The sequence below is a fragment of the Homarus americanus genome, unplaced genomic scaffold, assembly GCF_018991925.1.
Source record: "Homarus americanus isolate GMGI-L3 unplaced genomic scaffold, GMGI_Hamer_2.0 scaffold4060, whole genome shotgun sequence".
Lineage (NCBI taxonomy): Eukaryota > Metazoa > Arthropoda > Malacostraca > Decapoda > Nephropidae > Homarus > Homarus americanus.
Genome location: NW_024746161.1, coordinates 7,554,179 through 7,572,976, shown reverse-complemented (window position 1 = coordinate 7,572,976; position 18,798 = coordinate 7,554,179). Strand labels below are relative to the sequence as shown.

General features: G+C 43.9%; 1 protein-coding gene across 1 annotated transcript in view; it reads left to right on the top strand.

Moving 5' to 3' along the window:
- Positions 1 to 18,798, top strand: part of LOC121879038 — a 119,439-nt gene that overhangs the window by 70,551 nt on the left and 30,090 nt on the right. Inside the window, exon 2 of the mRNA XM_042385520.1 lies at positions 17,640 to 17,783. Within this exon, the coding sequence (XP_042241454.1) occupies positions 17,640 to 17,783 (144 nt within the window). The remainder of the gene's footprint in view (positions 1 to 17,639; positions 17,784 to 18,798) is intronic.

Genomic DNA, 18,798 nt, shown 5'->3' with positions numbered 1-18,798 from the left:
CACACCACCTTTATCTCTCGCCGTCGTCACAATTGTAAACCGCTGGACGGTAAACTTGCAAGTGCAAAGATCTCGAGGCGGACACTTGAGAGAGTTTTAGGACGCGTATTTACAGTTTACGGTGTGGTAGCAGGTATGTGAGCTACCACTGCCAGGCGGGGAGCGGCGTTAGCGGCACTATGGTCCCCAGGTTACTGCTTTCTTGTTCCACTGTCGCACAACCAGGTTCCTCCCCGAGGCTCCCCATCATAAACATTGGCCACACGCGTTGGATGGAAGTCTTGGCAGGAAAGTGGCGATACAATAATGCGTTCTGTTGGTTGTGCTGCTACACTGGGCGATGAACCTTAATGACTGACACATCTAGCACTCATGGCGTCTTGTAAACACCTCTTACACAACACGAGTTTATTCACCTTCTCTGTCACTGGCCATCACTCTCAGCGCTCCATAAGGGATGACGCAACACACAGGGGTGATCGAGGTATGAACTTGCTACCAAGAACATGAAGTAAATGGAAACTCTTCTCAAATTGATTTAAACATTTCGACAACATTGTTCACCCAGAATGGACTCAATCATAACATCACGCATTCACTTTCAACGGCACCGTGCACGACCAAACACTACTTGGTCAGGGTCAGTGCACGGAACACGTACTTCCCGCCCTTACCCGCCGCTATCATCACAGCTCGCACCAGTAAACATCAGCCACCGTCTCCTCCGGCCTCTCTGTCACGACCACTGTATCATCTCCACCCACAAGAATGCCTCGCCTTCTCTTGGTCCACGACTTTTCCAATTCCAACACCTTCAACAAACATACCTCAACCTCAGTCAGCAACGACGCCTACACAGCCAATTTTTTTCTCATGTACACACACACACACACATACATGTTGGTTTAAAGCTTCATATTATCAGATCAACCTTGAGATGAAGAATGTATTTGATACCCCTCCCCCCCCCAACAAAACACACTTGAACGACTTTGTCTCCCCCAGCACCACCACAACCTTAAATACTGGGGTTGGGAAGGGTCAAGAGAAGCCCCCTCATGCTGGTGTTTGACTGACTTGTGGTCGACCATCAGAAAAAGTTTTCCTTCAGAAGCTTTGTCGTGTTCTCTTACGGGCCTCATCCAAGCTTTTCATGACGACGACGCATGGTACTAAAACGCAGTAACGAAACCGTAAAGAAACATGGAATTTATCATGGGCTTTAATCAAATTGATGCCTGAAGGTGGCGTCTTTTCCCTCCTGTGGCGACGTGTGGGTGAAACCTGTAGAGGAATGTCGCACAAGGCCGCCTGTGTGGTGGTGTGGGCGGTAACACAACACTGTCTGGTGGTGGCGATTAACTAGTTTACTGATCTTACATGACATAATCTTAAGCTCATCCCCTGTACATCAACCCTCCTCCTTACTGTTAACCTGCAGGCATCTAACATTTACCATCTGTTCAGAAGCACGTGAGTGATTCAGTCATCAGAGAACATGAGTCGTGACTAATTTTACACGATCATTCTGAACACCCCCAGAGACCAATACTTTAGTTAGTGATTATTCTGAACTGACACACCTGGTCCCCTCTGTACTTTAAAACATCTTCAGACTCTAAAAGTTTATCCAGAACAAAATAAATGTTACAAGTACCTATAGGTATCGTAACTTCTATACAAAGACAACAACAATAAAGGTAGTGGCTTAACCCTGATACAAGAGACGTGATCCTCTTAACATAGTAAACATATGAGCATCGACATGTTTCCACAACACCGTACGCCTCGGGCAGCCCACACCGCTACTGTTAATTAATACGTCAGCCCCCCAGGACACCCTACAAGTGTCGGCCTGTGTAATTACCAGTACGATGGGCACTTAATCGCCCTTCAGGTATCTCCAGTCCCTTCTTTTGGAGTGGGATTGTCACTAATTGCTTATTTTTAATCACCCTACCCTAATTATTTTCTTCGTGGTATCCGAACAACTCTGTTATTAACTGTCTCACCTACCACTCTCCACTACCCTTTTTTCACCACCCCCTCCACACTACCGTCCCCACCACACCACCCACCTCATACTACCCCTTCCACACTAATACCCTCCACACTACCCAACTTCACACCACCTCTTCCATCTACCCCTCCACACTGCCCCCACTCCACACTATCCCCACTCCACACTGCCCCCACTCCACACTACCCCTCCATGCTACCGCCCTCGGCATGTTTAACGGGATCAAGTCCTTGCCAGGTGCCCTGTAGTTTTTGCCCCTCGAGGCGTCTCTTAGGTAGTGTTTCTCATCTCACGGTGGAGTGACGGTGATGGTACATTGCCTGAGTGTTGTGTTGCCTGGTTCTGAGTGTTGTGTTGCCTGGTTCTGAGTGTTGTGTTGCCTGGTTCTGAGTGTTGTGTTGCCTGGTTCTAGATGTTGTGTTCCCTAGTTCTGAGTGTTGTGTTGCCTGGTTCTGAGCGTTGTGTTGTCTGGTTCTGAGTGCTGTGTTGCCTGGTCCGGGATGTTGCCTGTGTCAAGCCTAACCAAACCTCAACCAGAGGAGATACTTTCTGATATCAACGTGTTTGGTGTCTTCCTTCACAGTCATATTCTTACTTCAACTTTTACTGAAGCCACCCAGACAATAATAAGAGGTAAATATATGAACCTAACATACATACATACACATAGGTGGTCTTTACACACACACACACACACACACACCCACACACACACACACACACACACACACACACACACACACACACACACACCCCGGTTACCTTAGAGGAGACAGTCTATGCCACAACAATGTCAAAGAGGTTAATAAAGCCTTGTTAACCTTAGGCCAGGTACCCATCGCGTAGAGGCACCATTCCCCCGACACCCAATAACACACGGAATTGTTTTTTTTGTTTTTTTTTCTATAATAATTATCAACTTCCTTCCCCTGTACTTAACAATTACTTAACATTTCTTCATTTTCTTGTTTGTGTGTATAAATCAAGATGAGGAATGAAAGGTGTAATTAGGAATGGATTCGATTAGGAGTGAGGAGGAAGGGAGGCGAGATGGGATTACTTTGGTTTGTGAATCGGATTTCTCCTCTTGGGGGGGGGGGAACTTTTCTTCTTCCGACTTTTTTCTCATATCTATTGTTTTTATTGTATTGCGTTGTATTGCGTTGTGTTGTGTTGTGTTGGAGTTGTGATTGTTGTAATGATATTGTGAGGTACAGAGGAGGAAGTTGTTGTTTTACATCTTAATGCTTCACTTCCTCGTAAAGAAAAAAGAGAAACGTTTAGATTTTGACTGAGTAACAGATTTATGTTATGTTTCCGCTTCAGTAATGTCACCGAGGTTGTGGTCTTGTGGAGTATAAACGATTGGCAGATGAATTACTACCACCACCTCCCACTCCTTCATCAGCCTAGCTTAGCATAATCCATCCTGACTCAGCTTAACGTAGCTTAACTTAACCTAACCAAACCCTAACCCAAACCAACGTAGCTCAAGATAACCGGATCTAAAATCTAACCCAGCCCATCCTAACCTAACCCATCCTCACCTAGCCTAACCTAACCTAAGGTACCCCAGCCTAAACTATCCACTGGGGAAAATCACTCGATCTTAAGTTTCTTACATACGTTTATCCTTTGCAGTTTGCTAAAGTTAGATTACGTTACGTTTGGTTAAGTTAGGTCATATGTCAGACAAGTGGTAAAGCTACAGTGGTTATTGTTGGTTAAATCGTGTTAAGTGAGGTGTTAATTTACGATACTTTAATCAAATAAGGTTACGTTAGGTTAGACTAGTTGACGTTTGGTTAGGTTAGGTTAGGTTAGAATAAGTGGGCCTTTTGTCCTATATTGTCTGGGAACGTCTGATAGTATAACCCCTTACTCCACCCCTTCCCCTCCACCTCCCCCTCCACCCACTCCCCCCTCCCCTTCCTCCACCCGCCCCCTCACGAGGCAAAAGTACCGTAGTGTCTGAGTCTCGCTTTTTGTACCGAGTTAGTTCCCCAGGCAGCGAGGAGGGCCACCCAGTACCCCACTACTCACCCACCTCCTCCGTCGCTCACCCAACTACTCCATCGCTCACCCACCTCCTCCATCACTCACCTAACCCTGGAATGTGAGGCTAGGTTAGGTTAATCTTAAGGTGAAATAAGCTGGGTGGGCGCTGAGCTTGTGTTAGATTAGGTTAAGTTAGACTAGGTTAGGTGAGGTTAGATTGGGTTAAGTTAGACTAGGTTAGGTAAGGTTAGATTGGGTTAAGTTAGACTAGGTTAGGTGAGGTTAGATTGGGTTAAGTTAGCGTTAGGGTGGTAAATCTTCAGGTAAAATATGCTGGGTCTCGGGGGGTTAATCTTCAGGTGAGTCGACTGAACTATTACTTGAGGTTATTGTAAAGTTAAGAGTGTTTCCGTTTGTATTGTTCTCAAGAGTAAGTAGAGCGTTTATAAGTATTACTGGATGACAGACTGAGTTAACGAGAGAGAGAGAGAGAGAGCTATGCTACCAACCTTTATTTCTAGTTATGTATTTATTGCACCTTTCTTTATATACCGTATAACTGTTAATGTCTAGGAAGAATAAAGTTAATTAACATCACATACCAATTTAACCTGACATAGTGTATAATACGTTAATCATACTTTGTTAATTTATGACATTAAACACCTGATATAATTACAACCGTCAGAAATAAATGGTGTATGAGAAGGTATTATAGATAGGCTGGATAATTATCAGGTAGCGAGGTATGACGATCACAGGTACAGGTGAAGATATGAACACAAACACAGCACAGGAGTATTATTGAGAACCATTTATGGAACATCATACGCACTCGCATCAAAACATTCCACCGAGTGATCGTTTTAACCGCCCTGATATAACGTTATTCTCGATACTAAGAAACAAGACGACACTTTTCTTTCACTGCTGACCACATGATAATAGAATCAGAATAACAGTAGTGCTTTAATAAATTGTTGGTATATATAATGTAATGAGAGCATCTGTATCCGCGTACTGGCAGGGTGAAGGACCGTGTATATAGCTGTACATGTTATTAGAAAGATTGCTTTATTACACAGATGTTGTTTGTAAACCTGAACCGCCAGGCCTGAGAACCTAATTCATTTCTTCTTCTTGTTCTTTAGATTATATGTTATAGTGGTTGTAGAACTTCTAAATATCTTGCAAACGCTGTTTTATTATAACATAAGTATAACAAAGGTTTTAGACAGAAGATAGAATTTAAAAAAAAAATTAATCTGAATATGTTCATCTCCCTCCCAGACGCTTTTTATACTCATCGCCTCAGGATCCGTAAACAGACTATGTTCCTGTAGGACAGTTTTAGCAGTTTTTATGGTTGCCTCGCTTAGATCAATTTTCTAAAGTTCAACTTGCAATTTTCCTCCGCAATCACGTTCAGGGGTTCTGCAGCAGATTGTGTGGCTCCCCAACCCCCAAACATGCCCCCCCCCCTCCCACCCCTCCACCCACCCATGCTCACCTTTGACACCGTGTTACCAGCGTGCCCCCGGCCTCGCTCTTGGGGTTTTTTTATTACAGAGGATTCGTGGTTTGTGGCGGCCGAGCCGAGGTTTGCCATGCGAGTCACGAAACAAGAGGCCAGTGGTGGAGTACCTCAGGGTCTCTCTTGTTGGTAGGGTCCTCCTCTGTTTTTGTTGCTACCAAGAGATATAGATCGTTTGTCTTTCTCGAGCTGAACTGTCCAAAGAATACATGACATGTCCTATTGTTTTATTACGATAGTTAGGGTTCGGTAATCAGCATTTATTTGTACGAGAACCTCTGATAGATATATGCAAGAGTTTACCGACACACTGATGGCACTGTATCCAATAAAATGGCTAAATTACAGAACTACATTTTAGGATTTTTGCAACACCAGTGACAAATGTTTTCCGTGTAGCACCTGAAAGTGTATTGTGCTTCTCTGAAAGCCCAACAGTTTAGATAGGGTGTAAACTTGTTCCAGAGAATGCTAGTCTAGGTATCCGAGATAATTCCCCGAAGGATCAAGACTCAGCATCAGGAACAGTCTTCAAACCAGCTATCCCAAATCTCAGAGAGTTTACTTGTAACAACATAAACAGTTCCCAAATATCCCGGCAATAAATCCCACTACTGGATCCAGGTTTATAGTCTTTGGTTTATGTAACGGGGCGCAATGGTTCCTCAGAAAATCGTCTCCTAAACTTAGACTTCAGCCCCAGAAAACTTATCCTTGGACTCATAGCTGAACCCCAGAGAGTAATCCTAACACCAAAACGCTGTTAGTTACCATAATGCCACACCACCTTCCGTGTGCCCTCAAGCCCCTCACTACCATGTGTGAACCTCTAGCTGCCTGGCGTAGGACACGTGTATTACCTTGGCATGATTCACGACAGGAATCTCGAGTCTGAGAGATGAGCTAAACTAAGGAACGAGAAAGATCATTAGCTGGAAAAAGACGCCATAAGTTATGGGGAATGTCGGCTTTCGAGGCTTCCTGTGGCCCCGGCAGGTAATGACTCGGGAGGAACAGTTGACAGGAAGCATCTGAGGCTCTTCCTCTTCACTGATGAAGGAGGGAGGGTAGGGGAGGGATCCGCCAGAATTGGTTAGATCACGTGAAGATTAGACACACCAGTTTATTTCACCTGATGAATAAACATCCTTTACGTCACGATCAGTTAGGTTAGGTTAGGTTACGTACTCACAAGTCCCACATCCCCACTGCCCCCCCCCCCCAACCTTTGTTTATTCTACGTAGATTCAGCTTCAAGATAGTACAGGGGTCGTCGTAAAGGCCAATTATGAGATTAATAACGAAGATAAACAGACACTGGCGACGAGGCTGAAGGAAAGACGACGATGAGGTCAAAGGTTATCAGGCAGGAGGATGATTATAATGCTGGCGAGGTGACACAAACTAACTTGTTCCTGACGATAATGATTATGATGATGATGATGTATTTGTTGGTGGAAATGGCAAGACTGATGTTAATTATCACGTCTCATTGTTTGTTTTTTTTCTAGCGGCTAATGAAAAGGTGAGGGAGGAAGTTAAGGAGGAGGAGGAGGAGGTAGAGAAAGAGATGGTAGAACGACACAGGAAGTTGCGACAGTGTGGAAGAGATTACGTACATAATAAAAGAAAAAAAAAAGGGTTTAAGTAGGTCGCCGCTATAGGATGTTCACAGTTCAGAGGAGCACTCTAGGCGTCACCCTCTTGGTAATGACGGGGTGGGGGCCTCACTACACCGGACGTTGATTAGATGATTAGACAATGATTGAAGTCCTAGCTGTATGCATACGAACACCACAGCCAAAATAAAAGATAAGATGCAGGTGAAGAAGATTGATGGAGTCATAATTACGAGAACCCCAGCTGGAACTTTCTCCCTACGTGAAGGATCAAGATGAATCATAACAAACGCAACAGATCTTCATAATAATGTACCCAAGTGCTTGATCCGCCATGTAACTGAACTGTATATTGCATGATCACTCAGTAAATAATGGTGAGAAGAGGAAGGAGGCGAAGAAAATAGGAGAAGAAAGCGGAAGAGGAGACATACTGAAAAGAGAGAAAGAGAGAGGGGGAGGGGGGGGAGGGGGGTATTGATACCTTGGGGGTGATAGTTCGCACGAGAGATGGCCACACTGATGTGATTGGAAGAAAACATTCGATAGTTTTGGAGGGAAACAGAAAAGATGAGTCAAAACGCCGTGAAAACATTAAGTATCTATTTTACTGACACCATCAAATAAATATCCCAAAACTCATCGACTCTGTTCATAAACAAACTTCAAACGTAACGATTATTTGGAAAACACTGGCCATTATAAACAAACCTTCAATGGTGGAGATAGGAAGAAGAAAAACATAACACGTGTTGTCTCCTGTGATTGATAACCAGAGAACAGTGTTTTATATCCCGGCCGGTGTCAAGCCAGTCAGTAAAAATATTATGAATTTAGACAAATCGTTTTGTTTCGCTGACCTTCGCTTTAAGAAAAAATAGTATAAGCAAATTTTATAACTGGGATTGTAAATATTGGTCAGGAAGAAAAACAGACGAAATCATTAAACCTTTGGGGCGAAGGTAAGATAGAAAATGTGCACGAGCAAGAAATATTACACCGCATAAGGAGACTGACAGTAGTGAAGTACAAACACCAGAGGTTGAGTATATTACTCTGTACTGTACAAATTAATGAAGGCGATGTTTACAGTGATGACCACAATCTGAGACGTAACCTGATGGTACTGTCAAGAGTCAAATTACTTCATAGCATACGCCACCGACCCACCAACACGCTACGGCGACTAACAAACATTGGACAAAGAACTTGAAACCATCATAGAAACTAAAAGTTCAAGGAGCACCATGGGAGGCACACCTGAACCTTTTTTGTAGCAGAAATTACCGGCGAGGGCGTAGATACAGCCACGAAGGACCTTTAGGGCGGACCATCTGCTGGGGATCCCGGGAGAGGCGCTGCAGGGCAAGGGGCGCGCCACTTGGCACACCCTGCGGTGAGGTCCTGTGTTTAGGCAACCTTAAACTTAAAAGTTAGCTGAAAAGCGTAATCTACGCCACACAAAGAGTAACTAGCGGTCGAAAGACGTGTCCATTGTTGTGATGCTCCTCAGTACAGCCTAGCAACAGTCTGAGTAATGTATACTCTCAAGGCCCATATCAACAACTAATCCTGAGCAATGCAACTTCCATTTTAGGGAGTCGTGAACGTTCAGTGGATATTCGTACGACTACAGTTAAAGCCAAACTAGTAATGCGTTGAGTGTGTTTCACAAGGGACGTAAAGTAAGTTCTGGGGTGGTTGAGAGTCAATGTGGGCAGCTGGCAGCACGGTTGATGTGTGGCGGCTGCTGAATTGAGGAAGCGTGGGTGGCTCTCCATGCCTTCCTCTTGCCGCCCACCCTACACACAAGTTTCGCACCGCCTTTGTAGAGTCTCTGGCGGCGTCATGTATTATTTCACAGGTTGTCCTCACTCCGGAATCTTCCTGTCTTTAGTAACGAGGTAATGACTGCACTGAGATTAGTGAGGGCGGAGGTATCGTGTACCTGGCAGCGGGCCTGCAGGGTCAAGGGTTACCACGGCCCAGCCTGGAAACCCACCTGCCGCCCTCACCACACACACACACACACACCTTCTCCCACTTACCCTGAAGTACGAAGTCTTCCTGCTTTACACGTGAAATACAGCCAGCCAAGATGTTTTTTTTATGTAATACAGTGTAATATGAAGGCACTCGGAAGGATGTTGCTTTGGTATCTTCGGTTAGTTTTTGGACGTACCGTAAAAATACAGAAATGAATTACGTGTCCAAAACCAAAGGCTCTTCATACAGGAGGTGAGGTGGTGGCGACCTACGCGGTGGTGCAGGTAAGGCGGGGGCGGAGGTGTGGGGAGTGACCCTGCTCCCTGCCACAGGTTCATGCCTCCTTGGCCTGACCTCACCCACCGCCGCAGTACCGCCCCTCTCACATCCGGCCGCTACACAGACATTGACTCACTGTTCGTGTCGTACGTTTCTTGGTACATCTTCTTAATAAACTGCAGATATACAACCCGTTAAGTAAACTGTACAACCTCTTCCGATTTCTTGAAGAAATATGATAATAAATGGTAAACTATTAACATTTCATAGTATACAGTGGCAAGGGCCCCTGGTCGAAGAGTATCACCAGGTGTGGGAGTGGTGACGTTCGCTGCCCCATCAACACACACATCACCTAATGATCAGTATGCAGGATAACTCAAGCATGACCGCTGCTTATGTAAAAACTCTTGAAATTAACTCTTGGACCAGGTACTAACACCTGAGATTAAGCCGCACCCAGACAGCTCATTCATAAGAACATAAGAAAATAAGGAGTCTGCAATGGGCCGGTTGGCCTGTGCATGGCAGCTCCTGTCGAGAGTTACTACCACTCTCTATCATCCATGAATCTATCCAGCCTCCTTTTGAAACTTTCCAGAGTTCCCACACTTACTACAAAATTGCTAAGCTTGTTCCACTCGTCCACCACCCTATTTGTGAACCAGTTCCTTCCTATCTCCCTCCTAAACCTAAACTTATCCAACTTGAATCCGTTGCTCCGAGTCCTATCCTGCTCGGATATTATAAGAACTTTATCTATATCCCCTTTATTGATTCCTTTCACCCACTTAAATACTTCTTTCATATCTCCCCGCACTCTTCGTCTTTCTAGGGAATGCAAGTTAAGTTTCTTTAACCTATCCTGATATGGAAGGTTTCTAAGTCCCGGAATCATTTTTGTCATTCTTCGCTGCACCGACTCTAGTGAATTTATATCCATTCTATAATAGGGGCACCAGAACTGAACCGCATAATCGAGGTGCGGCCTGACTAGCGCAAGATATAGTTGCAATAAGACCTCTGCACTCTTGTTACTTACACTTCTAGATATAAAACCCAATACTCTGTCAGTAAAAACCAAGTTAACGTGGCGGGTAAGTTGTTTTTCATGTGTTCCCAGCAGTACATCAGTGCCCGGCAGAAACTTGTCTTGTACAAGTACTACAACGCTAATACGTGGGCAATCTCACAACTATACGCCGCCCACTTCCTCTATCCTCACCGCCATACGCTCGCCACGCCGCCGGGACTCTGCCCTCGCCCGTTGGTAGGAGTTTCCACGTTGCAGGATATTACCTAATTGTAGCAATACAGTACAGTAGTTTATGAAGGAGATAACTCAGTGACCGCGAATGCAGGAAGGATGTGCTATTTTACTTTTATGTCGTTAGTTCAGAGTAACTTCAGCCTTTTCCTTAACGAAGACATTGTTGGATCTGATCATTTACGTTTACATCTTAAGTAAATACCTTTTGAAGTTGAAGTTAACTAAAAGTATGAATTTTATATTTATTTCAAATCCAGAAAAATCAGCTGCCTCTTGGATCCAGTTACTCGTGTGAAGATTTTAGCGACGCCCATGACTGTTGGAACGCTTGTGAGGTTGACACATAAGGAGCACATTCACTCCTAACTCACCCTCATGTGTCAGTTATTTCTGCCCCACCCTGTATAATCGTCAGATCATCGTATTACGCGAAATTCGTGTTTCTCGTGCTGCTATAACCCAAGTCTGGTGGTGAAAGCCGTATACACTTGCTACTTCGCGACCAGGATATTGTACAACTTTCCTAACTTACACACAACGCAGATGGAGTGTATACAGTACCAACAATCTATTAAGTGTGCATTGTTTACTACATCTTTGAGGAGCTGTGTCAACAATCACCCATCAGTGGAAAAAAACCCAGATATCACTTTCATGCAAAGGCGACATTCTGGAATATTGAGAGTGAGTGAGACAGAGGTAAGGTAACCATCCCGCCAGGTGTGTGTGTGTGGATGAACGGTAGCTGATCCCACTGCCCCTGGGGGTGTGCGGGGCGGTTAGGTCCTGCCCCGGGTATGAACTCTGTCCCAGAGACACAAAGGAGAAAGAGTGTTTAGGGTAGTTCGGCCGTCTCCGCTACCATGTCGTGCAATTACTGTCCATCTGTCATGCCTCCCTCTTCCTGCTGCGTCCGGACAAGATGACTTCTTAATGGTCTACCCTTGGAGGTTCACTGACTCCATCCTAAATGAGACATTACTTTGTCAACTGAATATCTCTCTCTCTATTAATACAGTCTAACTCCTAATAACCTTAACTAGCCCTCACAATCAGTGCCTGGTCAATAACTCACAAGATAGAGACAGAGAGCATCAAGGCTAACTCGTACCACGGACCTTTTAAAACTGTCGACCACGTAAAGATTTTCCCAGGAGCTGTGATGGGTACAGTAATATATCTGCGGGCTACACCTGTTCCTCCCTCCCTCTCACCTTGAACCTCATCAGAGACCTATAAAAGAGGAATAAAGAGGCGCCGTTTTGGCCTGGGTTCCGGCTTTTACCCTGGAGGGATAATTTCCTATAATAAGAGGCAATTTTCTTACTATGGTAGATCACGGAGGTGTTAATTCTTTGTTTACCTGCTACGAGGGAGAGTGGGGGAGGGGGTGATCAGCGAGTGAATGATGGTGGTAGTGGTGGTGTGTGATGGAGGTGGTGGGATTGTGATGGTGGTTGTGCAGGTGGTGGTGTTAGTAGTGATGACAGTAGTTGAGCTAATGATGGTGGAAGTGGTGTGGGTGGTGGTGTAGTAAGTGACACAGGGATGGGGGGGGGTGTTAGAGATAGGCTAGGTATAGCTGCTTGTGGTGGCTGACCTGTTACTTCCCACCGGGACCAGAGTGAAGGTAAAGTCAAGACAATGTAGCTGGCCTTGGTGTCTACTTAAGCTCAGGTAACAGTCGCCTGACCTTACTGCTATCGTTCTCTGTACCGTAACCTTGATATTGATCCTCACCTCCTACTCCTCCTTCTCTTCCTACTCTTTCTCACTCTCTCTCTCTCTCTCTCTCCTCATTCTCCTCCTCCTCGCCCCCGCAATCCCAGCACCACTCTCGGCTGGCCAGTATAAAGATGAGATTTTCCGTTGTTCACTGAATTGCTCTTTTCCGTGTGACCCCCAGGGTGTGTGTGTGTGTGTGTGTATACCACGGAGCCTCTGATACTCTCTGACTTCATATTTATTTTCTTTTACACACTCTTCATCTCTCCTATGCTATTACTCAACAATTTTAATACTACATTTTCTTTACAAAATGACCTCCTTTATCCCCAGTATTCAGTCCTCGCCTCAGGTGTAAAACGCACATGACGTCATTCACCTGGAGTTGCATTGTGAAGATTTTCTGAATATAAAATGTAACTTGGACTTTGGAGAACTAAAACCCATATTCCGGCACACAACGTGGCAGAGTGACCAAAAAACTGCATTTGGCCCTGAACGCGAACTTTAGGACAGGAGTCGAGCTCTGTATATACTACTCAGCTGTTATCCAGGTTAGCGCCTCACAGATATCCAAATATAATCCACAGTCAACACAGACAGACCCCTATCGGAGAAAATGGTACCTGGCTCTTTCCTATAAGACAACATAACACCGCTAGTATTATAAGTAATCCCCGGGTTACGAAGGGATACGTCTTTGAAAAGTTGACCGTAACGTAAACCACATTTTCCCACTTATTTCCATTATAAAATAATATTGGAGATGCGTTCCAAAGGAAACTTTTTCGAAAAAAAAAAGTAATACAGTGGCCACCCAAAAAAGTCCTGTCGCGAACCACGAACCCCGAGATTCAGACTCTTGAATCCGAAGCATTTATGGACAGAATAATGTATCAGTGTCTACTGCTTCGGGTTCACGAGTCTGAATCTCGGGGTTCGTGGTTCGCGACAGGACTTTTTTGGGTGACTGTACAAGCACTTTTATGATTGAAAATAACCATTTTTAAACACATACATTGATTACGAGTATCTTATGTTATAATGATAATAAATAAACTGAACACTTGAATTTAACTCACCACAAACGACGTTGAGTGCTGCGTGAGGTGAGATGGTGCAATGGATATTGTGGGGAGACATAGCAAGCCTTAATGTTTTTGCAATTTGGCTAAGTTATTCTTCTGCATCAAACTCCATAACACATCTAGTTTTATATCGAACATAATTCCTTTACGGTCACTTTTATCACCACTGCTTTCACTTACACTTGATGGCCTCCTTCCACTCATCTTGAAAAAGGGTAATGCACTGGACAGTCTTGAAGTGTTAAATCCAAGAACTGGGGTCCAGGGATCTTATACACAGGGAGATAATTATTAACAAACGGAGTCCAGCTGTGTGGGTACATTACGAACCCACGCTTGGTGGCAGCAAACATCAAGAAATCCACATCAAATAAATTATGTCCGATTTTTTTTTCGTCATATCGGGATTTTTGTGTTCGTTTATTTTTTATTTTCCCCATTTCCGTATTGGTCGAATTTATGGGTCATATCCTAAATTTAGTGGTCATAATTTATAAATTCTGTATGGGCAATTTTCACAACCTGAGTTTCCATAACGTAAGGGATAACTAAATGATAAAATTCCATGACCTCAAAACGTTAACAAAAACGTTAGCAAAAAAAAGTCCGTAGGTTAAATAAGGTAAGGTTAGGTCAGGCTGTTAGATAAGTAAGGTTAGGTTATATTAGTAAGATTAGATTAAATTAGACAGGTTATTTGTAGGGTAAGGTTAGGTTAAGTTAGGTTAGGTAATGTCAGATAAATAACGGTAAGTTAGGTTATATAGGTAAGTTTAGGTAAAGTTACGTAAAGTTAAATAAGACAACGTGCGATTGATTTTTTGTTTTTGTTTTTACTTACCAGCTTCTTTGTAATATTCTCGTTGCTAACTTGTGATATTACGCCCGCCATTATAGAAGACGAGGTGACGAATAGTTTCTCTAATCCTCGTCAGTTTGCTGTTAACCCTTGAAAAACGAAGTTCGTGAATCTCTCCCTCCCTTGAGTTCTTCCTCCACCCACTTGCTTGTACTAGAAGACCTGGATTTCCCGTCTTAATCATCGCGCCAAAATATGAAGAAATAATACTGGAACAACATCTCTTTTTCTCGAGCATACCACACCAGGAAGGCAACATTAAGTCTTATAAAATAATAATAATATATTTTTTTCATAATCTAAGGTATTGTTTACAAGTTTTTAATTAGATATAATTGATGTATTATCCCAACTGCCCAAAGTATATACTAAAAGCCTAGCACGGACAGGTTTATTACTAATAACTGAGTTGCCCTGAGTTACTAACCACAGTTCTCTCTCTCTCTCTCTCTCTCTCTCTCTCGTGTCAGCACAAATTATATGGACCGTGATGTGCTCAGTTGTCTGGTCCATTTATTGCGTCACCAGTGTTTCATAATTACCCAGCAACATCCTCGTCATCATTACAACAAGTGGTGCCGTAGTGTCGTGCAGCGAGATTATCTCTACAAGTCTTACAGTAAGATCTTAATTGAGAATGATTTTAACTTGCACAATCATTCAACGTTAGGGGCATATTCATCAAAACTTTAACTACAGTAAATATAATAAAGTAAATATAAAGTTCTGTAACTTCTGTGGGAGAGAACTAGGAAAGGCTAAGAATGTTATTACCACCTCAGATTTATAGTACAGAAATTCTAATTTTGTTTGTGTGTGTGTGTGTGTGTAAGCAGTTTCTCAAAAGCGGTTCAGTATTTTTGCTTAGAGTTTCAGTGATGCACAAGTGGTGTCATCCTCCAGGTTTTCGACGTTGTTCAAATTGTACTAAAACAATGAAACCTTTGATTACTTTGAAAGTGGCAGGTGTGTAACTAGTAGCACCGTCACCGTCTGTCTCGTATATCATATACCTACAAGTTACATTTATCTTGGCTACTATCATTCAGTAACTAACAGGTGCTGTGTCGCCCAGATAATTGGCTCACTGTAAGAACAGTAAGTGTGGGTAATGAGGCAGGAGGCAAGCATCGTGCCTGAAGGCTGAGGCCTGAGGGGCGGCCTAACTGTGGCTGCAGGCCGTGGGAAGGCGCCGCCACCCCACCACCACCCAATTATGATTAATGGTTTTAATGTGAGGGAAAAGTTGTGGATTAAATCAAATTAACAGAGTTCCGTATATAATTTCCTCACTATATTAACGTCGACGGATGTGAGTTGCTGCTTATATCTTGGTTGTCTAACGAGTTCAGAGAGTGACTGGGCAGAACAGGGTTGTGTTTTGAATTTGTTTAATAAAGCGCACTGATAATAATTAACATTTAGTAGGTGTGAGGCGCAGTGCCAGCGACAACTAGGAAAAGTCAGGGATCAAAGCCACAAACAAAGATCACCCGGAACTATGGGGTCAAAGAAACACAAATCAAGACCCAGCAGGTGGAGCACAGCCCTCGCTCCCTCCACCTCCCCCTGGGGCACCTGAGCCTTGCGTCAGGTGCCAAGCAGAGCGACTTGCCTGCCTGGCGGGGCCGCGGGAGGGCGTGCTGGTGGTGGCAGGGAGAGTGTTAACCCGTGAGGCTGGCTGTTGCAACATTTTAGGGAGGTTTCATGCACGATTTTAATATGTAGTTTATGGAGGTTCCGTACAGTTATTTTTAATGTGTGTGTGTTTGTTCTGTCAGATACGTAAAATATATTAATCGACAAAATAAAAGTGGCTGCCGCATTCATAGTAGACCTAACTTATCTTATCATGTCGTAACATTCTGTGGCAGATCCTAACCGAGACGTAAATAATCCAAACTGAACCAACTAACGATTTCAAACAGCTGGTGGAATTTTCTCTTAATGGTAAAATCATCTGATGGTTTTTAATAGTTGTTGGGGTTTTAACCTTTGTGATCTTATAGGAATTTTACCCATAGGATTTTATTCATTATTTTAACTCAGTATTTTAGTCAGTGAAAAATAATTGTCTTGTGGGATTTTCTCAACTTTAACATTTGTAGTAGGATTTTTGCCTCACATGAAGAATAGCCCTTTCAGCTTATTTCACCTGATGAGTAAACACTCGAACGCTACCCGGGGTGTTAGGTTAGGTTAGGGTTTTAATCATTAGGTGAAATAAGATGGGGTCTAATGGGCTAATCTCCAGGTAATCCGACTTTCATCAGCGGCAGTTTGGTAAGGTTTCCTGTCGTGGGATTCGGTCCAAGCACCCGTCTCCCCTGAGCCAGATGGGGGGAGGCGCCTGCGTGTGTGCGGCCCGCCTCACCCAGGTAATGGCGGGTGAGGGTCAACAGGGTCACGAAAACATGGTGTAATTTCAGGTTCTTCTGATTAGTCGTGTACAGAGCCACTCAAGCAGCGTAAAGTCACTCAGACAGTGTACAGCGTCACTCAAGTAGCGTAATGAGCCACACAGGTAGTGCTGGACAACTCAAGTAGAGTAATTAGCCTCATATGCATTGTGACTCCTGTAGAGTAAGGAGCCACTAAAGCAGCATAGCGGCCCACTCAAGCAGCAGAGGCCCAATCAAGCAGCATAACCGTCTACTCAAGCACTATAACGGGCCGCCCACTGAAGCAGCATAACGGGCCACCCACTGAAGCAGCATAATTAACTAGATTGACAACAACTTTTATATAATGTTACGTGATTTAAATCTTACACACACAACTGTCACTGTAATGTTGTTGTTTTTTAATATATTTTATTGACCAAGAGAATCTTGGTACATAGTTAGCAAATTGTTTGAAGTAGAAAAATACACCAGTGCTTCATCCTTCACATAATGAAGGTCCCAGTGGTTGATGGTGATTATTTTGAGTTATTTCTAGTGGTAGTCATGACAGCAATGGTATTATCCAATTTTCAGAATTTACTACCAGTATTTAATTATAATGCCGGTAATAACTGCGAATGTCAACATACGAGTAGAATGAAGATTACAACATGAAGTTATGAAATTACACCCATGTAATATTTCTATTCTTTTATCAAAACTTCTCTCCCATTTTCTTTACATAACTTTTATTCGTTTGTTATAATTAATGTATCACAATTTATCAAACAGTTTTCTTGCATTGTCTTCACTCCCTGTATCTCACCCCTGTGTGTCCTACGTTTTTCTCACGTGTCTTCCTTGTCGGTGTCCACAGATGGGCGTGGGAGTGCTGGAGGCGGTGCAGGAGGAGGAGGTGGCCACGCTGGAGGAAGCACGACGGTCCCTCACGGAACTCCGAGACAGGAACAAGGCGCAATCACATCTACTCGTCGCCTGGAAACGCAGACTCAAGGAACAGGTGGGTGGGTGCCCTTGTGTGTGTGTGTGTGTGTGTGTGTGTGTGTGTGTGTGTGTGTATTTCTTACATATTGATTCACGTATTAAGTGTGTATAGCCATGGCCACCTCAACTTTGGTCAGCCATTAGGTAAAAGCACTGCCTGTCTTAAGAATACGAGAATCTATTATCTATTTTCGCACCTCCAGTGAACAAGCACAGGCATGTATGGTGTTTACCTGTGGTGTATGGGTGTAGTGAGGTCAGGTCACAGGTTATCATGGAACAAATGCGACTTCCACAGCTTCAATAAATTCCACACGTTTCCCGGTTTGAAGAGAGAGCGAGGATCCTGGAAAACTACATTATGGTTAATTCCTTCCTTAAGTGTCTAAATCCTACGTATGCAGGAGTAGAATATAGATCCACACTTGATGCGAGTTATTAAGTCTTCTTGGTGACGTTTAGTGTGGGTATGGGAGATGTACTGTAGGCGTGGGAACCGAGGGTGTAGGCGTGGGTGTGTGAAGGCGTGGGTGTGTGAGGCGTGAGTGTAGTAGGCGCGGATGTAGGAGGAGCAAGTGTAGGAGGCGCGGGTGGGTCCTTCAACAGGTGGTCCTCCCCGCCCGCTGGTAACCCACTTTCCATACAGGAGAAAAGAAAGTACTATACATGAAGTTAGTGACGGCAGCGCTTGTGATCCGGGAGGTGAGTGACGCCCGCGGGTCACTATGCTGGCGGTGTGAAGGCTTCGACCGGACAAACGAAGGTGTTTTGTGCGTTGTTCGACCAGCTCTCGTCATACTCTATCAGGTACAATAATAATAAGCCTTTTCGTACGATAGTCATGATCTCGCTTACCTAGGCAGCCAACGTGAGAAGTAAGGAAGGTTGTGTGTGAGTTTAGTCGTGATCATAATTTGCTTTGCATAAAAAAAAATATTAACGCGAGATAGAACGAAGTAATTTCGGATTAAAGTGACTGTGTGTGTGTGTGTGCATGGAGGGTGGGGCTTAGGAGTGGATGTGAGTGCTTA